At 39.0% G+C, this 20,333-nt stretch overlaps 1 protein-coding gene across 1 annotated transcript; it reads left to right on the top strand.

Annotated features, from left to right (window-relative positions):
• The first annotated feature begins 735 nt into the window (after window positions 1-735).
• On the top strand, window positions 736-7,778 carry LOC145090153 (uncharacterized). The gene is made up of 5 exons (XM_079028484.1): window positions 736-1,153; window positions 1,327-1,334; window positions 1,761-1,843; window positions 7,480-7,492; window positions 7,617-7,778. The coding sequence occupies exons 1-5, from the start codon at window positions 736-738 to the stop codon at window positions 7,776-7,778; spliced, it is 684 nt and encodes a 227-aa protein (XP_078884610.1).
• Window positions 7,779-20,333: the final 12,555 nt, after the last annotated feature.

Genomic DNA, 20,333 nt, shown 5'->3' with positions numbered 1-20,333 from the left:
TTCAACCATTTCAAGGAATTGATCGGCAGAATCCGAGTCCGAGGTTGACAATGCTTGACATGGGCATTCGTGAAAATCTTTTGATGAGATTTTCTAAGTCTGAGGTCAAAACGACGGTTTGGTGTTGTGGGAGCAACATGCCAGGATCGGATGGTTTTGCGTTCAGTTTCATCAAGAAGTATTGGAATCTTTTAAAGTTGGATGTACTTGTTTTCGTGGAGGAGTTCATTGATTTTGTTTTTATCCCGAAAGGATGTAATTCCTCGTTTATAACAGTGATCACGAAGGTGGATAATCTTATATTTATGAAGGACTATAGACCAATAAGCTTGATTGGTGTAAAATATAAAATTATTGCTAAGTTGTTAGCAAACCAGTTGTCGAAGGTGATTAGTGGGATTATTAGTATAGTGCAGTGATCGTTTTTCATTGGATGATAAATTTCAGATGACCCATTAATAGTTGGAGAAATTATTGATTAGTATTAAAAAAGCGCCAGAGATTGATGATTTTTAAAAGTGGGCTTTGATAAAGCATATGATTTTTTGAGTTGGGACTATTTATTCATCTTATGGAGTTTATAGGTTTTGATCATATGTGGATAAGGTGGATTAAACGTGTCTTATTTCTTCAAGAGCGTTAATTTCAGTGAATGATAGTCCTATAGAGGAGTTTAGCCTACATAGGGGTTTAAGGCAGGGTGACCCTTTATCGTCGTTCTTATTTATTATCGCAATGGAAGGGCTACAAGTGGCCTTGGAAGATGCAATATTCTATGGGTTGTTCCGAGTTGCGAGGGTTGGTGGTGATATGATGGTAGTCTCTCACCTTTTCTATGTTGATGATGCATTTTTCTTAGGAGAGCGGGATGAGCCTAATATAAGACCTATAGTGGTTATTTTGCAGTGCTTTTTCTTAGTGTCTGGTTTTAGGATAAATCTCCATAAGTCTAACTTGTTTGATATTGGTTGCTCCATGGAGGATATTCGAGAGTTAGCTTTGGTTACCAGTTATGGGGCTGTGTCAACTCCCTTCTCTTATCTTGGGCTTCTTGTTGGTGGTTCGATGTCAAAGATTGATATATGGAAGATTATCGTTCAAAGATTCCAAAAGAAGCTTGCAAACTGGAACATTAAGCTCTTGTCTATTAGAGGTAGGTTGACTTTAATCAAATTGGTTCTTGGAAGCCTCGATATTTATTTTAGGGAAAATTTCATACATGACCTTGCAAACGTTAAGAATTATGTCTATATCCTTCCAAAGTTCATAATTACATATATATTCTTTTTAACCTACTAAACTCACATTTATTTCTATTTTTATAAGTTAATGAGGTATAAATCAATTTAATACCATAAACTATATTTATAAATCAAAACAAAAGATGATTGTACTAAAATACCCTTTACAAATTAATAAAGATTAGACATAAATACATTTAATAAGGATTAAACCTAATTCATTGTGGGAAAACTTCATCCACATGAATACAAAATACAAAACCCTCCAATATCCACGTAAAGAACTACTGCCATAAATATCTTTATTGCAACTACATCAAATTGAATATGAAAAAGAATATATGAGCCACCAAATGTTTACTTTGAATGAAAATAGAGACATAATTGACCACCCAATATCTTACTTGCATCCTTCATTTGTTTTCTTGCTTCTGTAAGTCAACATCAAGAAGAAAATCATAGATAAAGTCAAATATTTAGCCAGCAAAATTTCTTCTAAATTTTGTGTAAAACAAGCAGGTGAAACCAAACATAAGAGTTGGTTCATTTGAATTTGTGGTTTTAAGCCAAACTAAGACTCTAGTTCCTTCTATATGGAACAGGTAAATGATTGACCAAATCTAAATAGGTAAATGTCATTAGGTGTAACATCCTGATGATGATGTATTTCCAATTAACCCTGAGTATGAAGATTATTTGCATTTTAGCCCTTATGTATGAGAAGTGTTGCAAAATGGCCCATAACGACATTTTTGTAATTATTGGGCGGAGCTCATGTACGTTCGGTGTACATACGTTGGGCGTATGTGCCAGAACCTCAAACCCTAATTTTTAGGGTTTGGACCCTATTTAAACATCTTTTACTCCCATATCTTCTTCCTTTCATCATGTAACGCCCGTAGATCAGTGCTAGTCAATTTAAAGACGATAAACGTCAAAAATGAGTTTCTGATAGGAGATTATTTAGAGTGAATAATCTTAACTAGGTTATAGTATATGTTACAAGGATTCTGTACATATAAAGAACGTCGAAATCCGAATTATAACGAAGAAGTTATGACCTGTCGAAGTTTCGCGACAGAACCGGCACAACGCTGAATGACGTAAAAAGTGAATTTATGTTAGAGCGATATTTAACCTTAGTGATCTAAATGAAAGTTGTAGAGTTCGTTAAACCGTGAGTGTGCATAAAAAGAACGTCCAAATCTAACTTCGTATGAGGAAGTTATGATTTTTCTGAGTTTCGACTTAGCGGTATGCAGCCCGAATACTCGATTTGAGATCGAGCGGTTTTTAGCCGAAACAATCTAAACGAGAATCGAAGATCTTGTTGTTAGTAGCGAAACGATGAAAAGTTAGGCGAGAATGGACGTCGGACGAAGAAGTTATGAATTTATAACGAAATTTTCTGTCTCGACCTCCTAAAAATAATTAATAAAAACAAAAGTCAAAATTAGCCGACGGAGTCTAAACGAAAGTTGTAGAACGTAGTCTCACCTTCGTGTGGATATAAAGAATGTCGAAAACGGAGTTCGTATGAAGAAGATATGAATTTTTGAAGTTTACTAAATATTTAATATTTATTTTTAATTAAACCTCCGATATTATCCGAAGAGGAGTCAGCCGGTCTATCCGAAGTACGCCCCGCGTACTGTTGTACGCCCCGCGTACAGCGAAGGATGGCGAAGTCAGCACTTGAGTACCTCCGATGATGCAAGCGTTTACGAACCGAGGCGTACGCCCCGCGTACGTGCGAGGGTTCAGCATATAAAAGGGGATCCGAAGGCAGCTGAGTTTCTTTTGCAAATTCCATCCTTCTCTCTAGTTATTTGCCTCGTTTTGCGTGCCGTTTGTACCCCGAAGCCCCGGTATTATTCCCGAGCCCCGAAGCGAGATCTGAAGCCCCGAGGATCCCGAAGAGCGTTATTCCCGAGCCGAAGCGCTGCCCGCGAGGAGCCGGTTTTTGTGAAGATCTTCCAGATCTACGGAGAAACACTACTTCTGCAAGCCGTAGTGCTGCCCGATTATCTTCTGATCAAGTGAGTGTATAGTCACTTTCATCTTACACATAAATATGAAGTATTTTATAAAATACGTGTTATGTGTATATTTATATATATTGTTGTTTATATGCGTGAGTGCATAGTTACTTTCTTCTAATACATAAATATAAAGTATTAGCTATGAAATGCATGCTATGTGTTATATATTAATTATCTATTTGAGATGGATTTGGAATTGATGTTTTTATACGGGTGTTAAATGATTTAAATTGTGTTTGTATTTATATCTACAAAAATGTGGGGTAGAACATGGGTAGATGGAATAGTTGGTGACGATGCGACTTCGTGCCTATTTGATAAACCTTGGTGACGATGTGACTTCGTGCCTTTTGTGTAAACCCAGGTGACTATGAGACGTAGTTCCTATTGTGTAAACCCTTGTGACTATGAGACGTAGTGCCAATTGTATGAACCCAGGTGACTATGAGACGTAGTGCCTATTGTGTAAACCCTGGTGACTATGAGACGTAGTGCCAATTGTATGAACCCTGGTGACTATGCGACGTAGTGCCTATTGTATAAACTGTGGTAGCAAATGGACTGTGTGCCAGTTCCTTAGGTAAACCCTTAGGAATGAATGAAGAAAGTATAATCGATTCTTAGGGTAAAACCTTAATAAATAAAGAAGATAATTGGGATGGGTATTTGGGTTGATTGTTGATAATTGAATATAATAAATGTATTATTGTGGCTGAAAACCCTATATGCTCACCAGGCTCCCAAGCCTGACCCACTCAGTTTTCTTTGTATCACAGGTATCAATACGAAGATATATTTCAGTGAGAGAATAAAGGAGATGTAAATCATTAGTGTAAATAAATGTAAGTTCTGTTTATGCTTATGTGTCTGTATCGGAACATGACATCCCGAGATTTTGTTATATAATGAAAATACTTTTCTTTAAGAAATGCTTTGATAAATTCTTATCATATTTTTTTATTTTGGGGACAAATTCCGTAACAATCTTCATTAAACGATTACTCTGATTTTTAAAAACAAAGCATAAACAAATCGGTCTTTTCTGGCCATGAAATTGGGGATGTCACACATCAGCCTCTATTCCCATTTCGACCACTTTGCAAACCCTAATCCATTTGAGGGTACTTGTGAGCCTTTGAGTGTGTTTTAGTGTTTTTGAGAGAGGGAAAAAGAAGAGAAGGTCATCTTGGAGAAGTGGAACTCTTTGGATCCAGAATAGCAACCTAATTTGACACCATTTGAAGGTAAAAAGCTCTGAACTTGATGAAGCATTGATTAGATCTTATTGGTCCGTGAAATTGTGTCCTTTTGATCCCATAAGTTTGGTATTATGAGTATGAGCTACTCTAGTCCATATAAGTTGTCCTTTTAGACATTTTAGAGCATCTAGAAGCATAAAATGTAACATTGATTGTTAGTTTCCTTCCATGCATGAGTTACAATGTCTTAATGGGTTAAGTAGTTAGGGTTTTTGTTATTGGGCACTTGTTGGCCATGCAAGACCATAAAGTTCGAAACTTTTTGGTTAAGGACGTTGGTTTAGGACTAGATCTGGATTATGGGAAAAAGAGCTTAAGGATTAAGCTCTTAATAAGAAAAGAAGGAACCCATCGTGTATGTTGGGTGTAACCTAGGTACGTTGGGCGTACGAGGTCAACTCCTTGCGTTTTGGTCAATCTTCGTATATGTCATGCGTATCAGCTGAGTACGTTAGGCGTACTCAGCTCTATTGACCAAGTTTTAATTTTTGAATTTGACCAATTTTTATCTAAGGGTATTTTTGGTATTTTGAGTTGTATTTGAGATTGGTCACTATTTGATAAATAGGTGATAGGTATATCTGAGATTCGGAGCAGATACCTATTTAGCTATTTGTTCAGATTGAGAGGTGAGTTTCCCTCACTGTACTTGTGGGTCGAAGGCACCAATGTCAGCCCACTAGTTTATATGACATGGTATATAGGATGATGTTATGCTAGTTATATGATAGATAAATAGATCTGTATGATTACATGTATTTGCTAGATATGTATTTATGTTTATCTGTTGTATATATCGACATATTGTGGTTGGGTTGAGGCGGTCATACTTTGTGCTAAAGGCTAAGATACCTGGGGCGGTCCAGATAGGCTGTAGGCCCTGCGAGGCGATCCAGTCAGGCTGAAGGCTCATATTTGCATGTTGTTGTTTGTTATAGGGATGAAAGCGGGTCCAAACCCGGACCGGATGGACCAGGACCCGGAAAACCCGGAACCGGTTAACGGGATTTTATAGAACCGGAAACCGGACCGGTATGTAGGAACCGGTTCCGGGTATGGTTCCGGGTAAAGTGGGTCTAGAACCGGAAAACCCGGAAACATCAAAGTGGGTAGGTTGGAACCGGATAAAGTGGGTTTAGACCCGGAAAACCCGAAAAAACCGGAATTTTTTGGTAATTACTTACTACTTAGTGGGTTGAACTTTGAAAATTTTCATATTGGTATCCCGACTTTGGAGGGCTGTAACTTATTGAATACAAAACCACAATTAACAAAATTAGAGTCTAAAATCATGTACAAACTCTAAAATACACTCTGGAAAAACCCGCATGTCAATCCGAATTTAAACGAATGAGATATACTTGTGTTAATATTTTCACATAATACAAAGTACAAAAACAAATAGCTGAAAAGTTGAAAATTTTCAGTTTTGATATCCCGACTTCGGAGGACTGTAAATCATTGAATGTTAAACCAAAAATGACAAAATTATAGTCTAAACTCATGTACAAACTGTAAACTAGAATTTGGAAAAAACCACATGTCAATCCGACTTCAAACGAATTAGATATGCATGTTTTAAAACTTTCACCGAATACAAAAAAACTAAAAAACTAAAAACTTTCAGCTTTGGTATCTCAACTTGTGAGGACTGTAAGTCAATGAATATAAAACTAAAATGACAAATTTATAGTCTAGAATCATGTACAAACTCTAAACTACATGTTGGAAAAAACCGTATGTCAATTGGAGTTGAAACGAATAAGATATGCACCTTGTAAACGTTTCACAAAAAGTGGTTCCAACCCTAAAAGTGGTTCCGGTTCCAAAAATCGGTTCCGGATTTTAGACCCGGTTTACCCGGACCCAATGGACCCAAACCCGGATTACCCGGAACCCGGATAAAGCCAATTTTTAAACCCGGAACCGGACCCGGTTCTATATATTACGGTTCTAACGAGTCCGGTTCCGGTTCGGTTCCTGTTCCGGTCCGGTTTTCCGGTTCTAAATCTCATCCCTAGTTTGTTATGTCGTGTGGTGGTACTTTGGGGGAAATCACTAAGCTTTGTATTATGACTTCAGTTTACTGCTTCAGGTACTCTAGAGGATTATCGGAAAGCGAAGGCATAATCGTGCACATCTTCCTGTTTTTATGACATTGGATCTTGGGATACTCTGATTATGATACTTTTGAAACAATGGTTTTGTAAACACTTTATGGTTAATGGGTTGTTTTTTAAAAATTTAAATTTCTATGATTGTTGGGATGTTACACTAGGACTCCAGTTCTTTAAGAAAATATTGTAAATTTTATCAAGCATGAATCTTCAATAATAAGCAATCTATGCGCATTAGGTTAATCACAAAAAATCCATAATTTATAAAGCAATCAACACATACAAAATTAGACATGAATTCAACACCTACTTATATTTGAAATTGAGGCTTAATGCTCCCACACACTTGAAATTGAGGGTTGACGCTTCAATTGATGGCCACCGATGATAAGAAGAAGTAGGGGATGTGTTGGTGACAATTTTTATATCGTGAACAAGGGGAAGGAGAACCGAAGTCGCTATGGTTATTATTGGTCGGCGCACTATTTTTCTAAAGCAACAGGGCATGAAGGACGACGTTGAGGCTTGTCGGTGGTGGTAGCCGATAGAGGGATAGGAGGGAAGAAGATGAGGCCATGAGGGAGATCGGAAGATTGGAGGGAGAGATGAACTCGGTTTTTGGGTGAGAAGAAAGGTGGTTCTTGGATGGATGATCGATCATGAGGGAATTGATTTTTCCCTAGTTAACGATTTCTAGAAAAAAGAAAAGGATTTAACTTATATATAATATGCAAAGGGTATTTTGGTAAATATATTTGTATTTGTGATTTAAAATTATACTTTTTGATATTAATTGATTTATATCTCATTAAATTATAAGATTGGATATAAATGTGAGTTTAATATTTTAAGAAGGATATATATGTAATTACGGATTTTAAAAGGATATAGGCGTAATACTTAATGTTTGCAATGATATATGTGAAATTTTCCCTTTATTTTATGTCTCTTTATAAGGTTACGTTCTCTGTTTGCAAGTTGTTGGAATCTTTAAGTTCTAGGTTTTTATGGGGTGGGATAGATGAAGATCGAAAGATTACATGGATAAAGTGGGATGTGGTGCCTATAGATAAAGAAAAAGGGGGTTTGAGTGTTGGTAGTCTTTATGCCTTCAATTAAGCTCTCCTTCATAAATGGAGATGGCGTTTCCTTAAGGAGAGAAATACTCTTTGGGTTCGTGTCGTCAAGGCTATTCACGACCGTTTTGGTGGCTTAGGTCAATTGGTAGTCATCCGTGTAACATCCCGACGACGAGGTATTTTCAATTTTAACCCTATGTATGAAGGAATATTGCATTTTGACCCTTGTGCTTGAGAAAGATTGCAAGAATGACCCATAGTGGCATTTTGGTGATTTTGGCCAAAAAGTTAGTACGCTAGGCGTACGTTGTCTATGATGGGCGTACTGGGGCGGACCCTAGTGCGTTGGGCATACGTGATAAATCCTCAAACCCTTATTTTTAGGGTTTGGTCCATATATAAACATCATTAACTCCTCATTTCTCATTCACTCTTCAGACTCCACTTGCCATTTCGTCCATATAGAACCCTAATCCACCTTGAGAGTGTTCTTGAGCTTTTGAGGGTACTTTTGGGACTTAAGAAGGATGGAGAAGAAGAGAAGACTACCTTGGAAGAGTGAGGCATCTTAGATCCAAAATCTTCTCACTATTTGGCATCATTTTAAGGTAAAAAGCTCAGAAATTGATGATGATTTGTTTTAGATCTTGTTAGCCATGAAGTTATGAACATCTTGGTCCCAATCATGGTGATTCTTGAGCATGGCATGCTCTTGATTGAATAAGTTGTCCTTTCAGACCCAATGAGGGGTCTTGAGTCATAAAAATGTGATCTTGATGCTTAGTTCTTCCCCATGCATGCTCTAGATAGTCTTAAGGTGTTAAGAAGTTGGGATTTTGTGTATTAAGTTGTCAGGTACATTCGAGGATCATGGGGAGCTGAAGGCGTGATCATATACAACTTCCTGTTTTTATATCTTCGCATCTAGGGAAACCCTGATTTGAAATAATGATTTCTAAACAATGAATTTTTTTATAAACAATATTGATTCATGGTTGATTTTGAAAATTTTAATTTTTATGGTGATTTTTTTAGTGTTACAAGTTGGTATCAGAGCCTTAGTTTGAGAGGATTGGATGATAATTGTTGTGAATTTAGACTCAAACTAGGGAGCTGCATAAGTTTTTTAACTGAGTTTCAAAATTTCTTTTCAAAAGTAAACAAGGAAGGATGTTATGTGTATGATGAACCATAGCAATAAAGTATACCCCAAATTACACACATTGTTATTTGTAATTATGTTTATGATAGAACAACATGCTAGTGGTAGCTAGGGAACTTCAGTAATTGCATGATAGAATTTCCTGATAATTGATGCCTGATAGCCTAGGACTTTTTCTTATATGGAATTGGCATCATTACTATAGTTGCTTAGTGTATGCATCATAGTCGTACATAACTAAGATTATGTAACCTGAGAATGTTTGGTTTGGCCTTATTTCCTGTTCTTGTCTGATTAAGGGCTTAGGGTAGAATCAAGTATTTGACTGTCTATAGGATCCAATGTTATGCATGATTAACATACACGAGTGCTGCAGAGTTGGTGGAAGTTTCATGGATGGTTTTGTGTAAGCAGCCGACCAATTAAGGAATGTCTAGATTTTATCTAAGGAGTGAGAATAAGATGTATATGTATTCTACTGTGTGCTTTTAGGGTTGTTGGGATGATCTCTGAGGAAAATACAAGTAGGTGTGGAAGGTAGTATGGGCCCATACTAATGAAAGCACAAGACCTGTACACGTAGCAGGGAAGTCACAAACCCTAGGGGTTTGTTATTTAGAATGTCACATATGGTATGAAATGCACCTTATATGATATTTTATGAAATATTTTCAGTATGGTGGTCACGAGGAGATTTGAGTCAAGAGCTGGATCGAGTGGCCAAGATAGGCCAGGGATGACTGAGGACCGAGTTAGGGAGATTATTCATGCTAAGGTTGTTTCTATTATCCGGGGGTAGATACCGGAGTTTTTTGGGTCTATCAAGACCGCCATGATGGAGTTCTTTGACGACCGTTACACTGCACTTTCTGAGGCTGTTGTTGCTGCAGCTACCACAATCATTGTGGCCGCTGGGTTTCATGGGGAGAAAGCCTTTTAGTACCAGATTTTGATAATACGAAGCTCCCATTGTTCAATGGAGTTCAGGACCCGATTATCACGATGAAGTGGTTGTCCGATGTTGAGAGGCGTTTCTTTACATGCTCCTGCCCTGCTGATCAGAAGGTTAAGTGTGCTCAAACCTTCTTTAGTCAGGGGAAAAAGACTAGTGAAGGTTGGTGACTAGCCCGTACACTCCGGAGAAGAGGGCTACCATGTCTTGGGAACAACTCTATGAGATGTTCCGCTCGAGATATGTTCCATTGGTGGAGCGGGAGAGGCTGGCTCAGGAGTATTTGGATCTAAGATAGGGGACTGAGTCGTTGACTGAGATCACCAATATGTTTATGGAGAGAGCTATGTTGTGTCCTGAGTTTGTTGCTTCTAAGCAAGCTCAGATGACCCGGTATCCACACAGTGTTATGGTACACTTCTGGAGCTACAGGAGGCCACGAGGAAGCGGGAGATTGAGATGGAGCTCCAGGTGTGAGAGAGGAGGCAGGCTCCAATTCAGTCACAGCCTGTGGCGAAGCGGTTCAAGACCACTAGATTGTGTATCCTGGTATATAGGATGTCGTTATGTTGTAGTATTATGTAGATCTGTCTGTTTGTTTGTTGACTGGTATTATGTTCATCTGTTTCTATATATGTGTTAATTGCTATGTATATGTCGACATGATATGGTGGGGTTAAGACTGTATTGCTTTGTGCTGCCAGTCAACAAACTGGGGCATTCCAACTGAAAGGTTGTGGGTCGGGGCCTTCCAACCAAAAGGTTGTGGGCCCGGGGTAATCCAACCAGGAGTTTGTGGACTTAGTATGTATTGGCAATCCAACCAAAAGGTTGTGGGTCGGGGCATTCCAACCAAAAAGTTTGTGGGTCAAGGGTAATCCAACCGGGAGGTTGTGGACCCAATATGTATTGTCAATCCAACCAAATGGTTGTGGGCTGGGGAATTCTAACCGAAAGGTTGTGGGCCGGGGGTAATCCAACCTGGAAGTTTTGGACCCGTGATTTTTCTGGTTATATGTTTGTGTGGTGGTACTTTGGGGGAACTTACTAAGCTTTAGCTTACATTTTTAGTTTATGGTTTCATGTGTTGGATTAATGTCTAAGCCCGTAACTATATTTGGTATGTACTTGACCCGGTTATGCATGATCCTTTTGGGTTGCCTTCACCAAAGCAACTTGTTAAGATGATTTAAGGAGAGAGAGAGAGGTTATTATGATTTATTGATATATTATATGAATAATATATTAAAAGAGAAATCATATAGTTTAATTAATATTAGACAATAAGTAATTGAGAATTAATTATGTGGCTAAAAGACATTAAATAAATAAAGGGGACTAGAACTGTCAATTGTGTGATAGTTGATATTGGCCTAAGAATCCTTATGGATTAGGGCATGGAAGAAATTAAGAGGAGTCCATCTTAATTTCGGCCATAGAGGCCTTATTCCAGAAGATTCCTTGGACTGCTTAAGGCCTAAGCTGTCCATTAGGGTTTTGACTGAAACCCTAGTAGCACAAGTATAAATAGACCCCTAGGGCATCAGTTTTCAGCCACTGGAAACCCTAGAAGAGTTCATGAAAGACCCTAACTTTCGTATTTATGAAAGACCCAAACTTTCATACTCGACAATATAGTTACTCCAAAACATGCTACTTGCATATTCATAAAAACAATATTTTACATTGATAAAGAGATTACAAACTACTGGATACAAACCGACTATTTTAAAGTGTTATATATTACATAACTTCCCAGGATTCTATAGTTTTATACATATGGGAGTGCAAAATACAATAGTTTCAAACTATTCATAAGCTTCCATCGATACAATAGTTTCAAACTATTCAAAAATCTTCTACCAGTATATAACTATACTGGATGTTTATCTCCTGCAATTTGTTAAACATCGAGAGGGTAAGCGGACACGCTTAGTGAGTTCAATAATAGATACAATATAACGTTATGCCATATATATACTTTAGTAGGGCAGAAGCAAAGAGGAACAAGGAACAACAAGGGCATATGTAAATTATGTGACAAACATTCTATATCGATCATTGACTTGATTTAAAGATATACAATCAATGAGACATAACAATTTCCGTGCTTTGATATACATCAATAAAGCTTTGGCCCAAACGGCACAGAAGATATACAACTTCGGATTAACATTTCGGTAGATTTCAGGCTTATAGCCCTATCTAACCTTCTGCCACTACCATAGAATAGAATTCATTCTCTTACGGAGACATGTTCCACATGGCCAGAGGCTACATACCAGTACCAACGTGAATCTAAGTCCTTTCACTGATCACATGGTCAAAGGTATTTCGTTGCTATTAAAAATAGCAATTAAAAATAACCCGGGAAAATAACCCGGAATAATAACACTAAAAAGCACGTAGCACATATAACACATAACATACAATTATTTCTATATATTAAACTCACCGTGAAATAACCGGGGGCTAAAATATTAATTTGGGCAGTACTTCGGCTCTAAATATGACTTTCGTTGTTGAAAACCGGGAATTTTCTTGAAAACCGGGCTCTGCGAAGGTAGAGCTTCGAAACCGAAAAGATAAATTTTTCGGGATTCTCGAGAGTCTCAAGGCGTGTTTCGGGCTTTAGAATCAGTATCGGGGCTTTGGGGGATGTCGGGATCGTAAAAATATTGAAAGAGGGGGTGAAAATGCCAAATTTCTAAAACTAGCCGAGAGGGCTCGCACCCCTTATATAGGGCTGAGCTTCGGATGCGAGGAGTCATCAGCTTCAGGCGCGTCATCGGCTGGGTCTTCGGCTCGGTCTTCAGCTCGGACAGCAGGTGGCTCGCAGGTGGGTTGCGCATGCGAGGGTGATCAATGCGAGGCGCGTCGGATAGCCATTGGACCGCACCCTCGGTCGAATCAGCATGCGACACGCGAGTAGGGCACGAGGCAGGCATGCGAGTACCACGTGACGACTTCGGACTCCTGTGCGACATGCGTCGCTTCTCGGGCATTGCCACGCAGCAGCTTCGGATACGTGGCCAACTCCGAGCGAGGGTGACGTGGCGTTTCACTATTCATGCGAATTTTCTTGAAAAATGTGCAAAAACTTCTAAAATCCATAATTTTCGCATACGAGCTCCGTTTTTGACGTTCTTTATATCCACGCGAAGCTAGAATTATGCTCTACAACTTTCGTTTAGACTTCGTCGGCTAATTTTGACTTTAATTTTAATATTATTATTTTTAACAGACCGGGACAGGAAAATCCGTTAAAAATTCATAACTTCTTCATCCGACGTCCGTTTTCGTCAGACTTTTTACCGTTGCACTACTAATGACGAGACCTTCAATTCTCGTTTAGGTTGTGTCGGCTAAAAATCACTCGATCTAAAATTCGAGTTTTTAGCTGTCTACTGCTAAGCTGAAACTTCGAAAAATCATAACTTCCTCATACGAAGTCAGATTCAAACGGTCTTTATATGAAAGTTGATTATTTTCACGAGTTCTACAACTTTCATTTACATCACTAAGGCTAAAAACTAGTTTATCGAAAACTAAATTTTTACGCGACAAGGTATTTTCCGGATTTATCACGGAACTTGGTTTGGTCATAACTTCTTCGTTATAACTCGGATTTTGATGAGGTTTTCGCCTAAATGTTTCTAACGAGATTATCTATAACTTTCAATAATAAAATTTTACTTATTCCAGATTTTATATTTTTGCTATATTTCACTATTTGGCTTTTAATTGGAATCTCATAAGACTTCCAATACTTTCTGAATGATTCTAAGCATAGTTTTACTTCAATTCTAGTAAAAACTATCTGTTAGAACTCAACATTCAAATTCACATAATATTTCATAATATTATTTACTTAAAACACGATTTCAAAACGTGTATGTTACAAATACCTCCTCCTTTTGAGGATTTCGTCCCCGAAATTACATCGATTAAAATAAATGGGGATATTTTGCTCTTATCTCATTCTTATTTTCCCAAGTATAATTTGGGCCTCGATGGTGTTTCCACTTGACAAGCACCAACTCCACTTCTTTATTACGTAGATTAGTTGTTCTTTCATTCACGATCTCTTCCGGCTCTTCTACATATCTTAACTTATTATCCAATTTCACTTCAGATAATGGAACTGTCTCATCATTGATGCTCAAGCATTTGCGCAGATAGCTAACATGAAACACATCATGAATACCTGCCAAATCTTCAGGTAATCCTAAGCGGTATGCTTGCTTTCCAATTCTCAGGATGATTTTGAAAGGACCAACAAATCTAGGACTTAACTTTCCTTTCTTCCCGAATCTCATAAGGCCTTTCCATGGAGATACCTTCAGCATCACGAAATCACCCACTTGGAATTCTATGGGTCGTCTTCTCTTTTCTGTATAGGACTTTTGTCGATCCTGGGCCGCTTTCATTCTTTCTCGTACGATTTGAATTTTGTCGGTGGTGTCTTGAATCATTTCAGGGCCTCCAAGGATCTTCTGTCCTATGTCTCGCCAACATAATGGAGTACGACACTTGCGACCATATAATGCTTCATATGGTGGCATTTTGATTGAAGCGTGGTAACTATTATTATACGAGAATTCGACAAGAGGTAAGTATTTATCCCAGTTACCACCGAACTCCAAGACACATGCACGAAGCATATCTTCTACTGTTTGGATTGTTCTCTCCGTTTGACCATCTGTCTGGGGATGATATGCTGTGCTGAGAGCAACTCGAGATCCTAATTCACGTTGCATACTCGCCCAAAAGTGAGAAGTGAAGCGAGTATCACGATCGGAGATGATCTTTAGTGGCACACCATGTCTTGCCACAATTTCATCCAAGTATACTTGTGCGTATTTCTCCATTGGGGCCGTTTCACGCATGGCAAGAAAATGAGCGCTTTTAGTCAGGCGGTCGACAATTACCCAAATGCTATCATGCTGTCTAGCAGTCTTTGGCAATTTGGTAATGAAATCCATGGACAATTCCTCCCATTTCCATACAGGAACACTAAGACTTTCTGGGGTTCCATAAGGCTTTTGGTGCTCTGCTTTGACTTGTAAGCATACTAAGCATTCTTGTATATATCTTCCAATGTCTCTCTTTAATCCAGGCCACCAATAATCAGCTCTTACATCATAGTACATTTTACTTGTACCAGGATGGATTGACAGTTTAGATTTATGGGCTTCATCTAAAATCTTCTGTCTCAATCCACCGATCTTTGGAATCCACAACCGATTCTTGAATACTTTTAATCCTTGCGGATCATCAAGTAGAGCATCATTATAATGTATCATCCCTTCTTTCTTCACATTTTCTGGCTTTAGGGCCTCTTCTTGCCATTTCTCTAATTCATCTAAAATAGTGAATTTTACTGTAGTATGAGTAATGGCATAACACATACTATTGCGATAAACTTTTCTGCTAAGTGCATCAGCAACCACGTTAGCTTTTCCAGGGTGATATAGGATTTCACAATCATAATCTTTGATCAGCTCCATGGCTCGTTGTTGTCTCATATTCAAAGTTTGCTGACTGAATATGTACTTGAGACTTTTGTGGTCGGTAAATAATTGGCACTTTGTACCAAAAAGATAATGCCTCCAAAGTTTTAGGGCAAATACCACTGCAGCGAGTTCGAGATCATGAGTGGGATAATTCTTTTCATAATCTTTCAGTTGTCTTGAGGCATAGGCTATTACTTTGCCACGTTGCATCAACACACAACCGAGTCCCAATCTTGAAGCATCGCTATATACGGAGAAATCATCATCACCTTCTGGGAGTGATAAGATTGGAGCATGAGTCAAAAGATCTTTTAGAGTTGAGAAAGCTCTTTCTTGGGTTTCACCCCATTCGAACTTCACTTCTTTCCGTGTAAGACTCGTGAGAGGTACGGCTATACGAGAAAAGTCTTTAATGAATCTCCGGTAATATCCCGCGAGACCTAAGAAACTACGAATTTCGGAAGCATTACGGGGCACTTCCCAATTTTGAATGGCTTCGATTTTGATAGGATCCACGGATACACCATCACTAGAAATAACATGGCCGAGAAATTGAACTTGGCGAAGCCAAAATTCACATTTCGAGAATTTAGCATATAGTTTCTCCTTTCGAAGAAGTTCCAATACCGCACGAATATGAATGGCATGATCAGCTTCAGACTTGGAATAGATTAGAATATCATCAATGAATACGATGACTGATTTATCGAGCATTGGGCGGCATACCCGATTCATCATATCCATGAATACAGCCGGAGCGTTTGTTAAACCAAACGGCATAACAAGGAATTCATAATGTCCATATCGAGTACGAAAAGCAGTCTTCGGTACATCTTGCTCGTGAACTTTCAACTGATGATAGCCAGATCTTAAATCAATTTTTGAGAAATAGCTAACACCCTGAAGTTGATCGAACAAATCGTCGATGCGAGGTAGTGGGTACTTGTTCTTGATAGTCACCTTATTCAGCTCACGATAATCAATGCACATCCGCATCGATCCATCTTTCTTCTTGACAAATAGTACCGGAGCACCCCAGGGAGAGGTACTCGGTCGAATGAAACCCCTGTCAAGTAGTTCTTGCAGTTGGATCATCATTTCTTTCATCTCAGCTGGCGCAAGACGATAAGGAGTCATTGCAATCGGAGCAGCACCAGGCACAAGGTCAATTCGAAATTCTACTTGCCTATCCGGAGGAAGGCCAGGCAAGTCGTCAGGGAAAACGTCAGGATATTCGTTAACAACGGGAACATCATTTACAGCTTTCTTCTCCTCTTTTGAGACATCAACTGTGTATGCTAGATAGATAGAACATCCTTTCGATATGAATTTACGAGCTTTAAGGAAAGAGATTATTTTTAAGAGTCTTTGTTCACCGTAGACATAGATATGATTCTCCCCTTCAATAGGAATGCGTACTATCTTTTCATAGCACAAGAGTTCAGCGTGGTTCTTTGATAACCAATCCATGCCGAGAATAATATCAAAGTTGGGCAAGGAGATAGGGATCAGGTTAGCGAGAAAAGTATAGCCTTCAATTTCCATAACACAATCCCTATAGACTTTATCAGCAAGTAATGATATACTTCCCGCAGTATCTACGTGAAATGGTTGCGCGAGTACAAAGCAAGCAATTTGAAAGGAATGCGCAAATTCGTAAGACACAAAAGAATCTGAGGCACCAGAATCAAATAAGATGTGAGCAGGTCTAGAGTTGACAAGAAATGTACCCGTCACAACATTCGGGTCCTCGCGTGCCTCCTCTGAGGTAATCTGAAATGCACGAGCCCTAGCTTTCGGCACCTCCTCCTTTTTAGTTGGAGTACCCTTTGATTGTTGAGCAGGGACTTGGCTTCTCGCCGGTTGTTGAACAGAAGCTTGACTTCCCGTCATCTGACTAGTAAGAGTAGGGCAAAAACGCTTCTTGTGGCCAGTAATACCACATGCATAACAAGTAACATCCTTTCTTGGGCAAGCTGGCTTTATATGACCCTTTTCTCCGCATCCATAACAGACAATGGATTCCTTGTCTATTTTGCATTGGCCCGGATGATTCCTTCCACAAATACGACATGAAGGCGATTGCATAGAAAAAGATTGTGATCTACCGCGTCCACGAGAGACACTTTGAGTTTGAACTTGATTACCAGGATTAGTCCGAACGGATTGAGCTGGTAGAAAAGAAGGAACAGTTCTTTCAGTACGTGGTTGCTTCGGAGCAGTAATAGTGGCACCACGTATTTCTAAGTCATGCTCACGTCTTCGAGCATATTCAACGGCTTTATCGAATGACAGAACTTCTCGATTGGCAACGAAATCGTGGATTTCGTGTCGTAGTCCCTCCATGAATAACTGAATTTTCTCGTCTTCAGTTGGAATATACTTTGTAGCAAACCTTGCTCTTTGATTAAACTGAGTTTCATACTCATTCACAGTCATTCCTCCTTGTTTAAGCTCGAGGAATTCCTTCTCCAATCTCCTCCTCATGTCTAGAGGACAATACTTCTCTAGCAAACGAGTTTTAAACATTTCCCAAGCTAAATTCTCCTGGTCAAACCCGTTGAGAGCTTCATATGTTGCTTCCCACCAGACCAATGCTTCTCCGATGAGCATTGCGGAAGCATAGTTAGCCTTTTCTTCATTATCCACATGAGAAATACGAAACACTTTCTCTGTGTTCTGGATCCAAGTAAGAACAATAATGGGATTGAGAACACCGGAAAACTCTGTAGCACCACTACTCTTGAAATCTTTGAATGAGGGACGCTTCACCTCTCCTTTTGAAGATTCTCCAGTGGCTTTCTCTTTACCCTTATCACCATTCTTTTTGTGTTCTTCGAGAGTCTGTCGAATAACACCGGTAAGTTTACCCAAGAGTCGCTCCTCGCGAGGAGATACTGGAGTATTCACTTCCTCGGGTTGAGGACCTCCACCAACCTCAGGGGTATGGCTACTAACCTGTTCAGCCATTGCCTTGCAATACGGAGTAACATTGTATTTTAGAATATTAGGGTTTATTATTACCTAATACTTTTACTTATATATTTCCTATGGTTTGTATCCCTATACTTATAATGATTTAGTTCATATATTGAACTTTCAATAGTTTAAGTCTAAATACCAATCCGTGGAATTTAGTTCACTCAAACTACTGCTCTGATACCATGATTGAAAGACCCTAACTTTCGTATTTATGAAAGACCCAAACTTTCATACTCGACAATATAGTTACTCCAAAACATGCTACTTGCATATTCATAAAAACAATATTTTACATTGATAAAGAGATTACAAACTACTGGATACAAACCGACTATTTTAAAGTGTTATATATTACATAACTTCCCAGGATTCTATAGTTTTATACATATGGGAGTGCAAAATACAATAGTTTCAAACTATTCATAAGCTTCCATCGATACAATAGTTTCAAACTATTCAAAAATCTTCTACCAGTATATAACTATACTGGATGTTTATCTCCTGCAATTTGTTAAACATCGAGAGGGTAAGCGGACACGCTTAGTGAGTTCAATAATAGATACAATATAACGTTATGCCATATATATACTTTAGTAGGGCAGAAGCAAAGAGGAACAAGGAACAACAAGGGCATATGTAAATTATGTGACAAACATTCTATATCGATCATTGACTTGATTTAAAGATATACAATCAATGAGACATAACAATTTCCGTGCTTTGATATACATCAATAAAGCTTTGGCCCAAACGGCACAGAAGATATACAACTTCGGATTAACATTTCGGTAGATTTCAGGCTTATAGCCCTATCTAACCTTCTGCCACTACCATAGAATAGAATTCATTCTCTTACGGAGACATGTTCCACATGGCCAGAGGCTACATACCAGTACCAACGTGAATCTAAGTCCTTTCACTGATCACATGGTCAAAGGTATTTCGTTGCTATTAAAAATAGCAATTAAAAATAACCCGGGAAAATAACCCGGAATAATAACACTAAAAAGCACGTAGCACATATAACACATAACATACAATTATTTCTATATATTAAACTCACCGTGAAATAACCGGGGGCTAAAATATTAATTTGGGCAGTACTTCGGCTCTAAATATGACTTTCGTTGTTGAAAACCGGGAATTTTCTTGAAAACCGGGCTCTGCGAAGGTAGAGCTTCGAAACCGAAAAGATAAATTTTTCGGGATTCTCGAGAGTCTCAAGGCGTGTTTCGGGCTTTAGAATCAGTATCGGGGCTTTGGGGGATGTCGGGATCGTAAAAATATTGAAAGAGGGGGTGAAAATGCCAAATTTCTAAAACTAGCCGAGAGGGCTCGCACCCCTTATATAGGGCTGAGCTTCGGATGCGAGGAGTCATCAGCTTCAGGCGCGTCATCGGCTGGGTCTTCGGCTCGGTCTTCAGCTCGGACAGCAGGTGGCTCGCAGGTGGGTTGCGCATGCGAGGGTGATCAATGCGAGGCGCGTCGGATAGCCATTGGACCGCACCCTCGGTCGAATCAGCATGCGACACGCGAGTAGGGCACGAGGCAGGCATGCGAGTACCACGTGACGACTTCGGACTCCTGTGCGACATGCGTCGCTTCTCGGGCATTGCCACGCAGCAGCTTCGGATACGTGGCCAACTCCGAGCGAGGGTGACGTGGCGTTTCACTATTCATGCGAATTTTCTTGAAAAATGTGCAAAAACTTCTAAAATCCATAATTTTCGCATACGAGCTCCGTTTTTGACGTTCTTTATATCCACGCGAAGCTAGAATTATGCTCTACAACTTTCGTTTAGACTTCGTCGGCTAATTTTGACTTTAATTTTAATATTATTATTTTTAACAGACCGGGACAGGAAAATCCGTTAAAAATTCATAACTTCTTCATCCGACGTCCGTTTTCGTCAGACTTTTTACCGTTGCACTACTAATGACGAGACCTTCAATTCTCGTTTAGGTTGTGTCGGCTAAAAATCA

Source organism: Lactuca serriola, chromosome 2 (assembly GCF_051521515.1).
Source record: "Lactuca serriola cultivar US96UC23 chromosome 2, Lser_US96UC23_V15, whole genome shotgun sequence".
In the NCBI taxonomy this organism is placed as follows: Eukaryota; Viridiplantae; Streptophyta; class Magnoliopsida; order Asterales; family Asteraceae; genus Lactuca; species Lactuca serriola.
This window is presented reverse-complemented; position numbering and strand designations above follow the sequence as displayed.

Excerpts from the sequence above, each read along its gene's own strand:
- LOC145090153 (XM_079028484.1), top strand. The coding sequence starts at position 736 with ATGGAAGGGCTACAAGTGGCCTTGGAAGATGCAATATTCTATGGGTTG.